The 20,299-nt window shown below is 43.2% G+C and overlaps 2 protein-coding genes across 6 annotated transcripts in view; one reads left to right on the top strand and one right to left on the bottom strand.

Moving 5' to 3' along the window:
- Positions 1 to 8,310, top strand: part of LOC133377771 (pecanex-like protein 4) — a 30,285-nt gene extending 21,975 nt beyond the window's left edge. For all 5 annotated transcript variants that reach the window (XM_061612423.1, XM_061612425.1, XM_061612424.1 and 2 more), the window contains 2 exons: positions 849 to 1,035; positions 1,468 to 8,310. In XM_061612423.1, the coding sequence (XP_061468407.1) occupies positions 849 to 1,035; positions 1,468 to 1,719 (439 nt within the window). In that variant the 3' untranslated portion in view covers positions 1,720 to 8,310. The remainder of the gene's footprint in view (positions 1 to 848; positions 1,036 to 1,467) is intronic.
- LOC133377773 (dehydrogenase/reductase SDR family member 7-like) overlaps positions 2,140 to 20,299 on the bottom strand; it is a 40,572-nt gene continuing 22,412 nt past the window's right edge. Inside the window, exons 3-7 of the mRNA XM_061612429.1 lie at positions 11,467 to 11,573; positions 8,745 to 8,984; positions 8,236 to 8,358; positions 4,827 to 5,042; positions 2,140 to 3,879 (exon numbers count right to left, since the gene is read on the bottom strand). Coding sequence (XP_061468413.1) covers positions 3,844 to 3,879; positions 4,827 to 5,042; positions 8,236 to 8,358; positions 8,745 to 8,984; positions 11,467 to 11,573 — 722 coding nt within the window. The 3' untranslated portion in view covers positions 2,140 to 3,843. The remainder of the gene's footprint in view (positions 3,880 to 4,826; positions 5,043 to 8,235; positions 8,359 to 8,744; positions 8,985 to 11,466; positions 11,574 to 20,299) is intronic.

Below are 20,299 nucleotides of genomic sequence, written 5' to 3'. Positions count from 1 at the left end.
GTCCTTTGAATCTTTTCCCAAAAACCAAAACTTTGGTTTTATCATAATTAATGTTGAGTTTTTCCTTATAACAATAGGACTGTAGGGATCTCAACATCTTTCTAAGTCCGATTGGAACTAGGGAAAGAAGGACCATATTGTCGACATAGAGAAGTGTCGGTATTTTCCTTCGGCCGATAGAGGGGGAGAAAAATTGAGGTCCGGATAAAAAAGGAATGATATCATTTAGAAACAAATTAAAGAGCAGGGGAGCTAAGAGGCATCCTTGTTTGACGCCTCTGTCCACAGGTATCGGATCAGATAGGACTTAATTTCAGTGAGCCTTGCATATCCAAACTGCATTTTTGTACATTCTCTGGGGTGCATAAATTTAGACAGCTTGCCTAGTAAAAATAGAAACCAAGAGTGTGTTTCTTGGAGAACATGCATACTGCCTGGAGAACGCACAAAATTCCAGTATTATTTGGATGAGGGTGTAGTTTGAAACCACTGATGAAGTGAACGCAAGGGGCATCATTCTAAGGCTACTCAAGAGGCTGTAGTGTTCACGTTTAAGAAACCAGAATTAGAAAATACTAATCAGGACAAGTCATGGAATGAACTGTAGGTTACAGGCTGAAAAAGCTGCACCACGGAACACAAGCGATTTATGCCCCAAATCAGCTGGTGCAGATATACCTTTACTATGTCATCAATTCTGTTCTGCGTGTGATTATTCATAGGGAAGTGTCGCTGGAATTCCAGGCACTCGTGAATACCCTTGGGGTGGCTTTATTATAGGTATCCTTTCTTAAACTGCTATATAGATCTCTACATTATGCATTCATCCTTGCACGGTTTTCTTTCAGATATACAGTTAAGCTTTTGGTTGATAAAGCAAGCCTGGGTCCAGTTGAAAATTTCAAAGAACTGCTAAACTGTCTTGAAGAATATGAAAATGACTGGTACATCGGAGTGGTGTCTGAAGAAAAGTGGCAGCAAGCTGTTTTACAAGAAAAGCCGTATCTTTTTTCCTTGGGGCATGACCCTAATATGGTAAGTGGTGAGAAGTGGGTTTTTCATTGATTTCTTACTGTTTTTCATGCATGAATTTTACAGCAAAGCCCAAACCCTAGTCCTCTCAAAACAAAACAGATTTCTAGACGAAAACTAAATTGCTTGAATTAGGCTATTTAGTTGTTGGGTGAGGAGTTAAAAAATTTTTTTTAATGAGGATTCAGCTGTTGTAACTAATACCTGGCTTGGAGGCCTGAAAAACAACCAGTTTCTCTACTTAAGCAATCTCCTTGCAAGATCTGTTATGGCTTAGAGCCCCAAGACTTATAGGGTTATGTCCAGTGGCATCCTTCTGCTGATGCAAGGTCCTTTGATCCAGGAGACCTTGATCCTCTGCTGGATCCAAGTCTTCTGTGAGCAGCACGTGCATGCGCACAGAGATGATTTCCTATGTATGTGTCTGTTTTTCAGGGAGTTTATACTGGCAGAGTCCTTACCTTTCAGGAATTCCTAGTACAAGTGGGGAAGCTGAACAGCGAAGCTGTCAGAGGACAGTGGGCAAATCTTTCTTGGGAGCTGCTCTATGCCACTAATGATGATGAAGAACGCTACAGTATCCAAGCGCATCCCATCCTCTTGAGGAACCTGACCATACAAGCAGCAGACCCTCCCCTTGGCTATCCAGTTTATTCGTGTGAGCCTCTCCATGTACCTTTGCTCTAGAGCTTGACCATTGGCCACTTGGTTTCTTAAACAAAAACTGCCTATCTGTTCTTAACTAGAGTGACTGTTCTTGTAGCAAGGAAAACTTGCTTGCCAAACAGGATGACGGCGGCAGGAGAGGCCATTCTTTTGGCAGGAATGTTTTGAGCACGTCTCTTTCAGCACCGGAAGTGTTTGAACCTCTGATCCTGCAGGGCTGACAGTGGGAGGTACTTGATCTGGGTGAAGACTTAATGCAGGCAATAAGCTCATTAATGTATTCTGTGGGTTTTTTAAAAATATAAATTGAAAATCAGTATCTCGACAGGTGACTTGCACTAGAAGTGGCAGGTCACAGCATATGTGTTTTAAAACCACAGGTTAGTACAAAAATGTACATAGATTAAGGCTTTTTTCCTGATTTTGAAAGAGGAGACTTGGTTTTTATCACTTCTTATATTGTATAGCTTTATTTGTATTGTTAAAAAGAAACTTGAAGAAACACTTAATATACATCTATTCAGCAAACAAGAGTCCTTGTTAAGCATAGCAAATTGGATACAAATACTTTGGTGGAAGCAAACTGAGTAAGATTTGCAGTAAGATTGACAGATGGAAAAGCTTGCTCTCCCATTGGGGCCCAGATCTAAAAAAACATGGAAATGGTTGGGACCTGAATTCCCAATAGCAAGAAGAGGCTTGAGACCCAAGTTTTTCCTTTAACATGTTAGATGAAAGGACAACGCTCATGTAATATTTCCTCTACGGGAGTGCTTTAGAATGACTGCCGTAGAACGTGGAATTGGATTTTTTGTGAGAAGGATTGTAGACCTTTCCTAAAAATATCGTGGGGTTTTTTATATGTTTGTTGGAATTGTCCTTTACCCTTCACTGTCTTAATCTTCCACTTAAATGCAATCAGGTATCCCAGTTACAAAGCAGAAAGAAGGCAAACTGCTTTGGATGCAACACCTAACCACAGTTGAGTGAGAATGAGCCTGACCGCCTCCTGCGACCTCTCTTCTCCTCCTCCCTCCGGCTTGCCCACAAGTAATTTTGAAACTTAGGCTTCCAATTAACTGCAGCTTGCTACGTTGTTTGAACTTGGACGTCTGCCGGGAATGCTTTGATTTGGATTCCTGCATTGAGCAGGGGGTTGGACTCGATGGCCTTATAGGCCCCTTCCAACTTTACCATTCTATGATTCTATGAAACAATAGCTAGTCTTAACTATGGCTAATACAAAGAATCCAAACTTTAAACTATAGCTTATGAAGTTCTGTCTTTACCAGCCCTAATTAACCACTGTTTAGGATTTAAATAGGGAAGAGCCATAGCTTGGTGGTGGAGCATCTGCCTTGCATGCAGAAGGTCCCACGTTCAAGGCCAAGCATCTCCAGGTAGGGCTGGTACAGACCCCTGCCTGAAGCCCTGAGCTAGATGGACCAATGGTGTGCCTCAGTATAAGGCAGCTTCCTATGTTCCTAAATGTCATACTAAACTGCTGTTAAGATCAAAAGCTTCTGATTATTGTAGTCACGTGGGAAAAGAACAGTCGTGTTCTCATAAGGATAAAAAATGACACATTTTTTAATTATGCCACCACTGCTACCAAAGTGCTTTTTCTTTAGAGATGTAAATATAGTGTGTGAAGAACACTTTAGGAGCACAGCACTGCCTTAGCAGTATACAGTAATAAGGTGGAGGTAGTAGATAACAAGCTTCTGATCCTTCTTGAGAACTAACACAATTTTTGTACCTGAGACCTTAAGATGAAGCCAGGTAGAAACGCTGAGTAAATGGATAACTAAAGTCTGCAAGAGAGTGCTTGAGAAGCTGCTGTGGGAAGGGGTGTGGATGTGATTGGTCCCCCTAGTATGGAGCAGGATAGCACCATAAAAGGCCAGGTTGTGAAGGTTTCTTTTTTGTGGCTAGCCACCTCAATGTATCAACAAGCACTATACAGACATTTTTATTGACAGGAATAAGAGTGGAACAGGTATGAAGCTTATGCTGGGTTATATACTGAAACCTCATTCCTTGGCAGGCTTTTTTTTTCTTTTTCAAAGAAAAATGTACTTGAAGCAGAAGCGCTTCCCCTTCTCCTCCTGGCATCAGCGAAAAAGGTCATGGCCAGAGATTCCTTTAAGAAGACTTTTTGTAGTAAGAAACATCAGCATCCTGCAGTGAACACAAAGACATGTCTTGGTCCCGACTGCTCTTAATGTCATTTATACTTTCAACCCTCAAACTGCATGCACAAGCAGTGTAGATGTGGGAGCTTGTGAAGAGCAATTATTTTTTTTTTTGCACACTGTGGCCCACAGCGTAGCAGAAAATAGATGTAAAGGCATTTACGGTGCAAGCCAGTCATGGATGTCCCACCAGGGGTGAGAGAAAAATGGCATGTTCTGATGATATGTCAAGGGTGCCAAAGGAGCCCTTAGTTATTCCCTGCCGTCAACCACAGTAGCGGGGGTGGGAAGTAGGGGAAAAGCCGCCACCACCTATCTTGGCCACAGTGAGGCTGTAAGGCTTAGGAAGCAGCAGTAGCTCTGCCATGGCATTATTCCTCCTTCAAAGCACATTCCCACTACCAGAAGTGGAAGCACCAAGGTGCACACGGACTTTCAACTGGGTTGAAGAGAAGAAGACCACTTTCACTACCTAAGAGCTGGAGGATGGATCCAAAAAGTCAGTCAGAGCATTTGGATCCTCCTAGCGCCCCCCCTTTTCCACTACAGCCTTTGAAAAGCCACTCCAGAAAACATACCTTGCAAGGATGAATTCTACAAAGGCAAGGGTATGAGAGGCCCTCTCTTTCTGATCCTACTTCTGATAAACAGCACTAAGCCAGATCCTGTTTATTCCTCATTTTTAAACCCCAATAAAAACAGATGTACCTGAACATTGCAGCCTATCTAGAGCAGCAACCACCCCACAAGTCAATAGGGATCAAGAATGCATTGCAAAGGAGTGGGTGAAGTCATGTGCTACCAAGAGGCCTTGGTTCTTAGCATTCATACCCTAGTGCTTTTTCAGCACTCAAAGGCCTTCAGCGGACATTCTGGTTCAATAGGCTAGAGTGATAATGTGATACGAGGACAGTTAATGCTTGAAGAACATACCACTCCACTTTTGAAGTTCTCGATTCGCCTCCTTCCCATGCGGTTCAGTAGCCACCACGCCCAAGTAGGTGCATATTGCCAGAGGTAACAGACTGCCAGATAAGGCTGGTCGCTGATCCAGGCTTCCTTCACGTCATTAACTGCGCTAACCAGAGTTAGCTGGACACAACGGGCAGTTGACATTTTGTGAGACTGGTCCCCAACATTTTCATTGACCTGAATAGAGGGGAGATTGGAGGCAGGGGGGAATAAGTGGGGGGAAATTTAAATCCCCTGCTTACAAGTAAGTCCCTTGTATTATTGTGTATTTCAAATCAATGCTGTATCTGCAGTAGGGATGTACTAGAATTGTGCCCAATTTGGATTTGGTACTGAGTTTTCCATTAATTCACTTATTCTCAATTGCTGAGGATCGGATTTTAATGTAGCAAATTTCTGCAGCTATTTTTGAAAACGGACTTAAAAAAAATCTGCCTCTAAAAAATTAATTGTAAGAATGATAAATTATATTTCCTTTAAGAATGCCAATATTAATATTGATATTTTTTCTGAGTGGAAAAAATCACAGATCAGTAAAAGCGGCGACTAGCGGATACGGAACAAAGTTGAATCAATGCTAGCCTGTTAGGTCGATGAAACGGTTTTGAACCGGCACCAGCCAACAGATCCCATCCCTAACCTGCAGTTATAAGCAAAAAGTTTTAGTTCTTACATTGTACATTTTAGCAAGCATGACTTCAATCAAAAGTTCATGTTCCAAGCTCAGCAGAGTTTGCAGGCTTGAACGTGGGGAGTTCAATCGTGGGGAGCTCATTTAGGTGTGTGATAGCCACGGGTTACTTTTCCATACCTGAACCTTGCAGAAAGCAGGACTGAACTCCCCACACATCAATTGATGTGTGAAGAGTTCAGTCCTGCTTGGTCACTCTCTTCCCCCACGCCTGCCTGCCAACTGTGATAAATTAGTGGGACCACCAATCTGTCAATCACATGATATATGATTGATGGGTGGTCCTGCCCACCTGTCACAGTTGGCCCACAAGGTGCAGGGAGATAAAGGTCTGGCCTGCTAGGCCAATAAGGCCTTCACAGTCAAGATACAAGTGAGGTGGATGGGAATGCCTTATGCTGCTTCCAGGACAAAGACCATTTATGCTCAGTTTTAATAAAGCAAACACTTACAGTACACCCAGGGAATTTATTACAATGGCCGTATTCATATCATATCCTTGTAATGTTTTAATAGATGGATTGACAAGTATGACTTTTAAGTGTACGTTACCTCTTTTTTTTTTTTCATTGTCGTATTTTAAATTGTTCTGTCCCAGCCTGAAATCAGTGGTGATGGGAGGCAAAATATAAAATAAATAAATGTCTGTTTAATAAGCAGAGATATGAATGAAACCTTTGGCCATGCCTGCAGCCCCTTTGTGTGAGCAAACAAACCAGGAAGTCTTCCATGACATGTGAAACAGGAAACCTATGGTTAATGGCTGCATAGCAAGCCAGGATATGAAACCAACCTCAAACCATGGCTTCATTTGCTGGCTTGTTCCAAAGTCATTAACCATGGTTTCTTGGTTTGGATGTAATGGGAAACTATAGTTAAAGGAAGACTTCCTGGTTAGTATGCTCCCACCATAAAGGAAGAAACTGGAGTTTTGTGCATGCTCAACAAGGCTTGCTCATCTTGTACCAAAGTCATTGTGTGCCTTGCGTATCTTTAAAGGCAATCCCTAGTCCAGGCTTGGGGAACCTGTGGCACTGTTGTCTGGGGCTGATGGAAGTTGGAGTCCAACAACATCTGGAGGGCCATCGGTTCCCCATCCCTGCCCTAATGTGAGGGGTAGGTGTGTGGAGAGATGGGCCTCGAAGGCCAGGGAGAGTTCTGGAAGGCAAAAGGCTGAAGTGTGTAGAGTTATCCCAAGGTGAGGCTTATGAAGAATGAGGCCTGGATTGTGAGATCAGGAGTTGATACGTAAAGCATCTATTGTTTTCCTTAACTGGATCACCGTCTTATCTAGCAAATAGCCTGCCTGCCTCAGCAGCTAGTGTAGGCCACCAAGCTACTTTAACTGTGTCTTGGCTTATTGTTGACATTGTTTTAATGTTTTTGATTGCTGTAAACCGCCCAGAGAGCTTCGGCTATGGGGCGGTATACAAGTGCAATAAATAAATAAATATGATTGTCTGAAAAAGCTCAGTAAGTCTGTGTAAATGTAGGGAGAGGCCCAGTTCTGCAAAGGCAGAAGTCATATAAGTGTCTGGATTATACCACTAAAGACTGCAGGAATGATGCAATGCTCCCCATGCTGCAAAATTCCCTGCGCATAGACATCTAGAGGTCAGGGAGAAGGTTTCCAAACATTCTTGTTTACTACGCACAGGGAATCTTTGCTTCATACAGAAGAGGCATAGCTGAGACACAGGCCTACAACTTCAGGTGCTGTTGATGACATCTAGGCCAGAGTCAGACTAACCAACAAGTGATCTCCAGGATCTCGGGCAAAAGGACTTTCCCTGTCCTGTTACCAGAAATCTTGGTTCACGGTTACTCAGTTATCAGAGTTGTGTCCAGAGCACTGATTAGATTCCTGAGAATCCTAGCTTTCATGGTTTGTTTTCTAAAAATCAAGATATTCTTATACTATGATGACTGGAGTATATTCTCCTCAGGATTCCTATGTATGGAGTTATTCCTGTTTTTCTTTTGAAATTTTCTTTTTCTGCCTGAAATAAGATTAATAAAAATATATTTTTAAAAATCAAGCTTCTGGCACACATCACCAGTTCACAGCTGCACAAGGCTCCAGACAACAAAATGTTTCCACAACATCAAAAATCTCTGCCCATGGAAAGGTAACCAACTCAGGGATAGCCAATGTAGTGTCCTTCAGATGTTTTGGACTACAGCTCCCATCAGCCCCAGCCACTGGTAGAGGATGATGGGAGTTGTACGCCACCGTGTTGGCTACTCCTGAACTATCCTAACCTTGTCCTAGACTTGCTAATTTTCTATATGTGTAAAAAAAATGAGAGGGAGCATTCAGAGACCCTCCTGTATCCTGAAGTGATACAGTCCCAGGAAGGTGGTATCTTCCTTACCTGAAACGCGCCACAGAAGATGCTGTTGAATGAGTTGCTGACACACACACACACAGCTATCTAGGCTTTGTAGGGCAACCTGGGGAATTTCCCCTAATCCCCCAATCCATCTAAAAAGATGCCCATCCTAAGCAATGGCAGCTGCTGCTTATGCAGCTGTGCTGGGCCAGTTCTTACACTGTCACCACTACATCAAAGCAAGCAACAAAGAGCAATAATGGCACTTAACTATATTCCTTTTTTTTAAAATGGCCTTTTCTGAGGCCAGTTAAGATTGTTCTTTATGTTGTCTCCACGTACTTACCTTTGAGACATCTTCAGTAAAGACATTTTGTATGATCTGTGACTGGACAGGCCCCGGGCAGATGTTAATCACACTTATATCAGGATACTCCACAAGTTCGGGCCGAAGAGAATTGAAGAAACCCTGCCAGGTGACAAGAGTATGGTAGATAAAGGTATTAGCATCTCATTCTCTTCCCCCAAGGTCAACGAGGAAGGAATCTTTATGAATCTCAGAGGGAACGGCTAAATTTAAATGAAACAAACCATGGTTTGTTGTTACGAGGCTGTGCCATGGCAAACTGTAGTGTCACGTGCTGCCTTCTCGCCATATTACAGAAGGAGGGCTACCAAGTCTGAGTAGAGTAGCTGGTCTATGGCCACCTAGTGAGTCCACAGCAGAGGCAAGATTTGATCCATGCACTTCCCAATACACAGCTCAGTCTCTTAGCCGTAAGGGTACACCAGCTCTTGTTCACCAGCCTCAAGAGCAGGCTGTGAGCAGTAGGAGCCTAGAAGAGAGTTGCTTACCTGCACAGCATGCTTGCTGGCACAATAGCCAGTTGCCAAAGGAGCACCCATGATGCCCATCACGCTGCTGATGTTGACAATCTTCCCCTGTTTCCTCTGTATCATGTGATCAAGGACGTGCTTCGTTAAGGAGATTGTGCCGAGGTAGTTGAGCTCCATTATAGCCTTGTAGACATCAATGGATGTATCCACGTAGAGGGAACGCTGGGAACGGCCGCCGTTGTTCACCAGGACATCAATCTTCAGGAGGAGAGAAAACAAAGGAACAGTTAGGCATCGCGATGTGAGATGGAAAATTTTCCAGGGTTCTGTTCGTCTGTTTGCGTTTCGTAAGTCATTAGCAACGATGAATGGATGCCAACTGCAAATAGAATATTAGTCAAACTGGACAGTTTCAAAGTGTTCAGCCTTTTCTACTAAATACAAGCAGAGTAAACATGCTGAATACATAACTGTCTAGGGCCACATTCACATTGTACATTTATTCCACTTTAAACAGTCATGGTTTCCCCCAAAGAATTCTGGGAAATGTAGTTTTGTGAAGGATACTGAGAGTTGTTAGGAAAGCCATAGTCCCCTTACAGGCCTGCAGTTCCCAGACTTATCTGGGGAAAAGGACTGACTGTTAAACCACTCGGGCAATTGTAGCTGTGTGAGGAAAACAGGGGTCTCCTAGCAACTCTCAGCACCCTTCACAAACTACACTTCCCAGAATTCTTTGGGGGAAACCACGACTGTTTAAAGTGGAATCATAGTGGAATAAATGTACTGTGTGAATGTGGCCTCCGGTGGGGGTTGCCAACCCAGCACCCTCAGCAGCCTTCTTTGGTGCCCCAGACTGAGCTCTCATTTAAATAGTTTCTATCCCTCCTAGAATGTAAGTTATGAAGCAAAAAGTGTAGGTACCCTTCTAAGCAATTTCTGAGAAATGAGCCAGCCTGGCTACTCCAGCCTGTCAGTGTTTTTAGCCAGTGAGTGAGTACAGTGGGAATAAGATGGCAGCCTAAGCTTTGGTTGAGGATTAGCATTGAGGAAAGCAAGGCTCTTCTGCCGTTAACAGCTGTATATTCACAATTAAGACCACCAAGCCATAGCTGATTTCTCATGCTAAACATGAGGTTGTCTGGGGTAGAACAAACACCAGTGACTGCACTCTCTCTAATTTTATGTTATGCCATGTCTCCATGGCAGCCATTTCATGACTGGGGCCTTCAGGACTCTCTCAAAATTCAAAATGTGCCCACTGGCCCGAAAAGGATGGCTACTTCTGCTCTAGGGGCTCCTCCAGATAACCTGTTTGTTAAGCATTCATCCTGATTTGTGCGCACAGGGTTTACGATGTCCGGTTTTTTTCATTCTAATTTGTTTGCTGGGAGGTTATACAACAATGAGCATTCATCCTTATTTGCTTGCAGAGCGGTTATACATCTTCCTGTTGATCATGCATTCACCTGACACTTTCCAATGCCTTTCCCTGTCACTTTCCCAACCGTAAAAAGCTTTTTTGAAGCAGAAATGTTGCACTAAAGCGGCTAATTGCACAAACCTAAATTCCCAATATGCACTCGAATTCCTTCCGCAAAATACTGATAGTCTGGAGATGCCCTTGGGCATAAGAAACATTTTTGATGCAAACTGAACATTTTCTGGAAAGTTTTCCAGTTCACAATTTCTCAAAAAAACATGTCACTGGGCATTTACTGCCCATTTTGTTTGTTTTTTTTGCTTATGTCAATATCACTGGTTAAAGATAGGTAAAAACAGGCTCATAAATAAGCCTACAAATGGTAACTAGCCTACAATAAGTTTTACTAGTCTGAATTTCTATGCTAGTTCCAGAGGAAGTGAAGCCTCTGCCTCTGTCGTCTGCATGAAAAATACAGGCTTCTAGCCTCTCAGCAGCTTGGTTTCCATGCTCATAGTGGAATAAGAGGATTTCCTTCCTACATGGCTACACAGGAAAGCCAAGTGATCCATCCCACTTCTCTGCCAGTTCCCTTAGTTGCCTGCATTGAATTCCTTGCCAATAACTATTGGGCATGTTGTTAAACGGAAGGATGCTTAAGTGACCTGAAGCAAGGTCTAACGATGAAACTATTAGAGAGAAAGCTATAGTTTGTGCTAAAAGAGAGAGGGACGGCAAACATAAGAAGAGCCCTGCTGGATCAGGCCAAAAGGCCATCTAGTTCAGCATCCTGTTCTCGCAGTGACCAACCAGATCCCTATGGGAAGCCCGAAAGCAGGACCTGAGCACTTTCCTCCTCCTCCCCCTCCCCCACCCAAGGGAGAGCAGACCAATGAGGTGCCAAAAACAAAGGGCCCAACTCATAGTAGAACCACTGAAATGAATGAATCTAAGTTAGTCATGTTCATTAACTTCAAGGGGTCTACTCTGAGCAGGGCTAGTGTTGAATACCACCCAAAAAACTGAACTCAGGATCCAATTGTACAACTAGTTCCATGTACAAAATTGGCTTTGGGTTGGAGTTTCTAGAACAGAAGCCCCCTTGGGTTGCTTAAGACAGCTTTTGAAATCGGTTTCTGGTGCATCACGGAAGATTGCTGATCAATTGCTGGCTTTTCACATACCATCTTGAAAAATGCCAAACTATTACACACTTTATAATATGCAATGCCCATTTTCTGCCCCTACGCAGATTGTACCCAGGACAGGTGCTTCTGCAGCTCCTCAGTGGCAATCAGCCAAGACAGGGCAACTTACCCTTCCAAAATGCTTCAGGACAGCTTTTGTTGCAGGTTCGTGGGTGCTCCTTTCAGTCAAATCAAGGGGCACTATGAGGATATCTTTGTCACTTAGGCTGCTGATCTCTAAATAAAATAAAAAGCAGGGGAAGAGAAGTTTTTTTAGAAACAATGGAAACTATATTTCTTCTTCTGCTCTGTTAGCAGATCTTTAGATGCAGCAGCAGAGCCCATGGATTGCACATGATCTCCACAAACCTGCCTAACTAGCTGACATTGGAAGCCGCCTTAAGACTGTTGGTCAATCTAGCTCTGTATTGCCAAAATGGTGACCAGCAATGGCTCTGCAGGGATTCAGACAGAGAGCTTTCTCAGAAGGAGCAGGAGACGCCACGGATCAAATCTTGGCTGGTGAAAAGTTCAGACAGCAGAATAACTTAACGACACCGGAAGGCAACACAGCGCTCTCTTGATGCTGTTGGACTACAGCTTTCAGCAACGCTGCTAAATTAGCCCCTCTACGTGGGGCTGCCTTTGAAGACAGTTTGGAAACTGCAGCTTGTACAAAATGCAGCAGCCAGATTGATAACAGGGACCAGACGGTTCAAACATATAAAACCAATTCTGGCCGGCTTGCATTGGCTGCCTATATGTTTCCGAGCTCGATTCAAGGTGCTGGTTTTAGCCTATAAAGCCTTACACGGCTTGGGACCGCAATACCTGACAAAACGCCTCTCCCGACACAAACCCACCCATACACTACGCTCAGCACCAAAGGCCCTCCTCCGGGTGCCTACTCCAAGGGAAGCTCGGAGGATGGCAACAAGGAAAAGGGCCTTTTCAGTGGTGGCCCCCAAATTATGGAATGATCTCCCCTGTGAAGTTTGCCTGGTGCCAACATTGTTATCTTTTTGGCGCCAGATCAAGACTTTCCTTTTCTCCCAGGCATTCTAACAGCATGTGCTAAGCTCTGACCCCAGGTCTTTTACCTGGTTCATCTGTGCTTCATGGTTTTAAACTTTGCATGTTTTTTAAAATTGTACTGTATATTGTTTTTAATGTTCAATGTTTTGAATTCTTGTAAACCACCCAGAGAGCTTTGGCTATGGGGTGGTATATAAATGTAATAAAATAAATAAATAAATGCCATCTTTACATCTTGTTAAGCCTCATTAATCTGACCAAGCTTCAGTTTCAATGTGTCACTTAGGACTGCAGTTTAAGCTAGAAAAGAGACCAAAGTGCAAGGCAGATACTCTCTGATGACACAGAAGTTGAAGAGTGTTATTAGGGGTTTCATTGCAAAATATACCAGATTTTAAAGATCAGCTTCCTTCTACCAAATGAGGACGGGCCAAAATGTGGACCAAATGTCCTTTTAAACACACATACGCACACCACATAATCCACAGCAATCAGTATAGCCCATCACTGCTTAAGAAAATAAGAAGATAAATATCCATGCTGCGAGTACAATATTATGACTTAACTCCAACGGTCATGCTTTTGCCGCCATCGTTTTGTTTGTGGTTGTTAACAGGAAAGCAGGTTTTAACTCAGTGAGTGCTATACAATGTTAACCATACTTACAGCAGACCCATCGAAATCAGTGGGCTTAAACCACTTTAGTCAATTGATTTCAATGGGTCTACTGTATGACTTAGCTGATATCATCCAATGTGTTTGATGGAGTCAGTTAAAAAAACTATAGGTGTGAGTTTTAAACATTTTGCATTATATTTGCACAAACAAATATGAGCTGCAGGCTAATGGAGGAACTTCATATTTTTGCTGGATTTCTGCTTCCCTCACTAGCAGAGTGACTTCTGTGACTTTAAAACGTTGTGGTTCTTCTATATGACTCTGATCTCTTGTTTACAACAATTATACCCTAGAATGCACAAGTCTTGGACAGCATCTAGCAGGATTTGTTAATCATTAAACCTCATTAAACTTGCCATAAGAGAAGTAGGCACGACCCTTGTTTCCTTCATTTGTTGAGCAAATATGATATGGGCTGTGAGTTTTGCAACAGCAGCTCTATCACGGACTTGCAACCTTTGCCACAAATGCCATCCATCACTGTGAACCTGGAAGCAATAACCCCATTTAGCTCAGCAACAAAATATCACTGTTGAAAGTAGCTTATAGGCCTCACCTCTGCCCCAACTGGCAATGTTTTAATAACGAACCAGGTTCAAGGCTGGAGATGTAAGTGTTGTTGAACTGATTGGGAGCAGTGACCACAGCGCTATTAAATTAAACATACATGTAAATGGCCAATTGCCAAGAAAATCCAACACAGTCACATTTGACTTCAAAAGAGGAAACTTCACAAAAATGAGGGGATTGGTAAAAAGAAAGCTGAAAAACAAAGTCCAGAGGGTCACATCACTCGAAAATGCTTGGAAGTTGTTTAAAAACACTATATTAGAAGCTCAACTGGAGTGCATACCGCAGATCAGAAAAGGTACCGCCAGGGCCAAGAAGATGCCAGCATGGTTAACGAGCAAAGTCAAGGAAGCTCTTAGAGGCAAAAAGTCTTCCTTCAGAAAATGGAAGTCTTGTCCGAATGAAGAAAATAAAAAAGAACACAAACTCTGGCAAAAGAAATGCAAGAAGACAATAAGGGATGCTAAAAAAGAATTTGAGGAGCACATTGCTAAGAACATAAAAACCAACAACAAAAAATTCTATAAATACATTCAAAGCAGGAGACCATCTAGGGAGGCAATTGGACCCTTGGATGATAAGGGAGTCAAAGGTGTACTAAAGAACGATAAGGAGATTGCAGAGAAGCTAAATGAATTCTTTGCATCTGTCTTCACAGTGGAAGATATAGGGTAGATCCCTGAACCTGAACTAACATTTGCAGGAAGGGATTCTGAGGAACTGAGACAAATAGTGGTAACGACAGAGAAAGTTCTAGGCTTAATGGACAATATAAAAACTGACAAATCACCGGGCCCGGATGGCATCCACCCGAGAGTTCTCAAAGAACTCAAAGGTGAAATTGCTGATCTGCTAACTAAAATATGTAACTTGTCCCTCGGGTCCTCAAATGCCATCCATCACTGATGTTCCTATATATTAGTGTATATATGGTAAGTGGTGTTGTTTTAGAAGATACATGGTAAGTGGAGTGAAAGAGGGGGAGTGAATGGCCAGTAGAATGCGAGATGATTGGCTGAGTATTTAAAATGGCTGAATGTATAAAAGGAAGAGTGAGAGTGGAATCTGGGGGGGGAGAAGAGAACTGAGTGGGTTGCTTGGTGGGGTTTAGAGAGTTGTTTACCAGGAGGGAGGTGGAGTTCGGATTAGTATTGAGTAAAACCATATGCTTATGTGCCTTAAGAAGAAATCTTGTTAATCTTGTTAGCTTTGTTATCTGTAATAAATACTTAATTTGGTTTACCAAAGGCCTGATCCTTGGCTGGGGTTTCACAGACCAGAAGGGAGGGTAAGGTAATGACCAAGGCTGAAGGGGAACTGTAACAAATGGTGGCAGCGGTGAAGAGAATAACAATACCAGTATTCAGAGTCTCTGGGAATACTAGTATTGGGACGTTACTGGTGGTTGCCTAGCAGGGGGATCTGTTGAGATCTGTGCTAGAGCGGGGAGAGAAACCATAAGAGAGTGCGGTCCGGACTGGTGGAGTCCCTGGTGGTGCCTAGAGACAGGCAGTAACCACGAGCAGGTAGGAACCTGACAGGGAGAGCCAGGGAAGGACGCATCACAAAGAGCTCCAAAAAGATCTCTCCAAACTGAGTGAATGGGCGGAAAAATGGCAAATGCAATTCAATATAAACAAGTGTAAAATTATGCATATTGGAGCAAAAAATCTTAATTTCACATATACGCTCATGAGGTCTGAACTGGCGGTGACCGACCAGGAGAGAGACCTCGGGGTTGTAGTGGACAGCACGATGAAAATGTCGACCTAGTGTGCGGCAGCTGTGAAAAAGGCAAATTCCATGCTAGTGATAATTAGGAAAGGTATTGAAAATAAAACAGCCGATATCATAATGCCGTTGTATAAATCTATGGTGCGGCCGCATTTGGAATACTGTGTACAGTTCTGGTCGCCTCATCTCAACAAGGATATTATAGAGTTGGAAAAGGTTCAGAAGAGGGCAACCAGAATGATCAAGGGGATGGAGCGACTCCCTTACGAGGAAAGGTTGCAGCATTTGGGGCTTTTTAGTTTAGAGAAAAGGCGGGTCAGAGGAGACATGATAGAAGTGTATAAAATTATGCACGGCATTGAGAAAGTGGATAGAGAAAAGTTCTTCTCCCTCTCTCATAATACTAGAACTCGTGGACATTCAAAGAAGCTGAATGTTGGAAGATTCAGGACAGACAAAAGGAAGTACTTCTTTACTCAGCGCATAGTTAAACTATGGAATTTGCTCCCACAAGATGCAGTAATGGCCACCAGCTTGGACGGCTTTAAAAGAAGATTAGACAAATTCATGGAGGACAGGGCTATCAATGGCTACTAGCCGTGATGGCTGTGCTCTGCCACCCTAGTCAGAGGCAGCATGCTTCTGAAAACCAGTTGCCGGAAGCCTCAGGAGGGGAGAGTGTTCTTGCACTCGGGTCCTGCTTGCGGGCTTCCCCCAGGCACCTGGTTGGCCACTGTGAGAACAGGATGCTGGACTAGATGGGCCACTGGCCTGATCCAGCAGGCTCTTCTTATGTTCTTATGTTCTTAAGGCTCTTGTGTTGACATACAAGCCCTGAACAACTTGGGTACAGGATACCCAGAGCTTGGAAAAGTTACTTTTTTTGAACTACAGCTCCCATCAGCCCCAGCCAGCATGGCCACTGGCTGGGGCTGATGGGAGTTGTAGTTCAAAAAAGTATCTTTTCCAAGCTCTGAGGATACCTTAAGGGCTGCCAGAGCCCTTGTACTCCAGCTTGATCATGGAGATCATCTGGAAGAGTGCTGTTAAATGTCCCCCATGTTACACAGGCCCACATAGCCTCCACTAGAAGTCAGTCATTTAGTGTCGCTGGTCCCATGCTGTGAAACGCTCTTCTTCCAGAGATTCGGCAGGCATCACTGGTTTTGACTTTCAGGCATCTCTTCAAGACTTTTTTTTATGCCGAGAGGCTTATGCAGTTGTTTAAAAAATTCTTGATTAGCCTGTCCAGTGAAGACTGGCGGCTCCGACATCAGTGGGGCAGTGAATCCGCTCCGGGTTTCAGCCCTAACTTTCAGAGAGCTGTCCAAGCAGCACACTGGACAGCTCCTTGAAAGTTTGGCCTAAAACCCGGTTCAGAGTCATTGCCCCACTGACACTGGAGCCACCAGTCGCCACTGAGCCTGTCTTTTAATTATTGTGGTGTACGGCTTTTAATGGTTTGTAATGTTTTTATATTACTGTACTCCACCCTGATATTTTATGAGAGGGTAGTAAATAAATAATTTTATAAGTGAATAAATAAATGAGGAGTGGGAAGAGAGAGAGTGTTGGAGCATTGGAACAATTGAGCAACTCCCCCGCTTAGCTCGATTTTCCCAAAGAATAAATGGCTGAAGCTTTGAAACAATTTGGTTGTCAATTAATAGACCAGCATTCTATCCTATTCTATATGTTACATTTATATCCTGCCCTTCCTCCCAGAAGGAGCCCAGGGCAGCAAACGAAAACACTAAAAACATCATCACAACATCTGAAAACACACTCAAAAATAAATCTTTAAAACATCTTCAAAAAAATGTAAAAATAATTCCAACACACATGTAGACTGCATATATACATAGCAGTGCTGTATATATAAATATGACAGACAGATAGATAGATAGAGGCCCAATTCAAGGTTACCCACATTAGTGTTTAAAGCCCTAAATGACTCAGATCCCAGATATCTGAAAGACCGCCTCCTTCCCTACTGATCTTCTCAGGTGTTAAGATCTGCCAGGGAAATGTAGGGAAGGGTGGCCAAGGAGAGGACTTTCTCTGTGGCAGCCCCTAAACTGTGGACCTCCCTCCCCACAGAGGTGCATCTAGCACCTCCATTGTATAGCTTTTCTTGTATGCTGAAGACACACCTCTTCACCTTTTGACAGTTAAGGTATCTGGTTTTGTGGGACCCACCTCTTTTGCTGAATTTATGCTGTTCTGTTCCATTTGGAATGGTTTTACTTGCTTTATAATTTCGACAATTTTAGCTGTTTTTATGATTGTATACTATATTGTTGGGACCTTATGGAGAAGGAAATCTTATCAAGAAATGAATCAAATAAATAAATACATGTAAATGTGAGGCAGCTGATGGTCTGTCTCCATTTTTGTACAGCAACAGCAACAAAAAGGCTTCTGTGCTGCTTCAAGGTATACTTTTGCTCTTGGGACAATGCCATATCACTATTGCCATGTCGCACCCTCTTTTAATGGTGGTTTGTCCATCTCCTGGGGCATTTTGGGGTGGATGGGAAAATGCCTGCCTCCATTGGCCAATGATATGTTAGCGGCATATACAATTCTGTATAGTATATAAAATTTATAGCTGTATATAAAATTCCACTCTCATGAAACTAGAGCCTGATGTCATGGAGGGAGAGTCAGGATAGACCAAAGGAAGTACTTCTTCACTCAACATATGAACTATGAAATTCTCTGCCACCAGAATTAGCTATGGCCGCCAATTTAGACAGCTTTAAAATCGCTTTGTCCATAATATAACAGGATTGTAATCTGATTAAGGGATATTGGGGCAGATATTAACTGCACTGTTAGCAGTATTACAGGACGTGATTTGCAATGAATCCAGTTACAATGCTTTTGCATTGTGTTTTGGTATAGCATGTGTTAATAATGGCCCAGATTATGATTGGTAAGAGTTGAAGAAGTGATGTTATTCCAACAATTGACTGATGGTTAAGGAGGGTTTGGAATACTATGCTGAGAAATAGAACTACTAGTTATAAACATTTATGGGAGGAAAGAACACAATCAGTCCAGATTTTTGAAAAAAATTGGACACCGTTTATTCTATAGCCCATAAGCTCCCAGGCCAAGTTCAAGGTTCTGGTTTTGGTGTACAAAGCCCTGTACAGCTTGGGGCCAGGATACATGAAAGAACAACTTATCCCTTATATACCCAGTCAATCACTGAGCTCTACGGGTGAGGGCCTCCTGCAGATACCATCTTAACAGGAGGTCCGTTCCGCACAACATAGGAAACGGACCTTTAGTGTGGTGGCACCTACCGTTTGGAATTCCCTCCCCTTAAATGTTAGACAGGCGCCATCTCTGTTTTCTTTTCAGTGCCTACTAAGGTCCTTCCTCTTTCAACAAGCCTTTTAAGTAGAGACCTTTTTCCAGTCTGCATCTGTGTTGGAACTGCTTTTTAAGATGATTTAAAAAAAAATTTTTTTTTAAAGTTTTTAAAGATGTTTTAACATGTTTTTGTTTTAATATATTTTAAAGTCCTTTTTATGGTGTTTTGGAATGTTCTTAGTGTTTTTGTTTGCTGCCCTGGACTCCTACTGGGAGAAAATAAACAAACAACCATAAGACAAATTAAATTACTACCATGGACATATTGAGTATGACATAATGTTACACAACTGATGGAAACTGGTTTACAATATTATTAAATTTAATAATTATAAAAAGAGGGAGATTAGACACATTCATGGAGGATAAGGCTAATCAATGGCTGCTAGTTATGATGAGGAGTGAGGCAGTATATCAGTGAACAGTAGTTGCTGGTGAACAACAATGAGAGAGGGCAATTGCGTTCATGGCTGGCCTGCGGGCTTCCAAAAGGTATCTGGCTTTCCTTTATCCCGTCTAATCCTCTTCTGAGGCTGTCCAAACTGGCATCTTGTGGGAGCAAATTCCATCATTCATCTATGTAGCATTTCCTTCTGCCTGGCCCGAATCTTCTAACATTCAGCTTCATTGCGTGACTCCAGATTCTAGTTTTTATAAGAGAGGGAAACAACTTAAAAGCCCCAAATGTTGTAAGCTTTTCCTAGGAGAGTTGCTCCGACCCCATGATCATTTTGGCTGCCTTTTTCTCCACCTTGATCAGGTCAGTATTCCAAGTGTGGTTGCACCATGGACTGCCTTCAAGTCAATCCTGACTTATGGCTACCCTATGAATAGGGTTTTCATGGTAAGCGGTATCCAGATGGGGTTTACCATTGCCTCCATCTGAGGCTAGTCCTCCCCAGCTGGCCAGGGCCTGCTCAGCTTGCCACAGCTGCACAAGCCAGCCCCTTCCTTGTCCGCAACTGCCAGCTGGGGGGCAACTGGGCTCCTTGGGACTATGCCGCTTGCCCACAGCTGCACAGGTGGCAGGGCACGTAACCCCCGAGCCACTCCCTGTGCGGGTGATCTTTAGCTGGCCCTTGACACCCAGGAGACACGAGCAGAGATTTGAACTCACAGACTCTGGACTCCCAGCCACAGATTTTTAGAAAGAGGTTATAATACTAGTACTTTTGTGTACGTGATGGAAAGGGAATCAAATGGACATGGAATTTGCCCTTTTTCACAGCCGCTGCGCATTGGGTCAATGGTTTTACTGAGCTGTCCACTGTGACCCCAAGATCCCTTTACTGGTCTGTCATGGTCTGTTCAGCCACTATTTGTGAGGTTGGGGGGAGGGGTGCCTCAATGTGCCCGAATGTATTTACTCTGAACAGCATTTGCTGTTTTAATGCCCATTCACCCAGTATGGAGAATGGCGACCGCAGGCAAGCAGTTAAACACAAAACTAGTTTAAGGCAACACAAAGAACCAGAGAGTAAGGCAGGGGTAGCCAAACTGGTGCCCTACAGATGCCTTTGGAGCTCCAGTGCACATCAGCCCCCACCAGCATGGTCAATGAT

The sequence above is a fragment of the Rhineura floridana genome, chromosome 2 (assembly GCF_030035675.1).
Source record: "Rhineura floridana isolate rRhiFlo1 chromosome 2, rRhiFlo1.hap2, whole genome shotgun sequence".
NCBI lineage: Eukaryota > Metazoa > Chordata > Lepidosauria > Squamata > Rhineuridae > Rhineura > Rhineura floridana.
The sequence above is the reverse complement of the archived record's forward strand: the minus strand, read 5'-3'. Positions and strand labels throughout refer to the sequence as shown.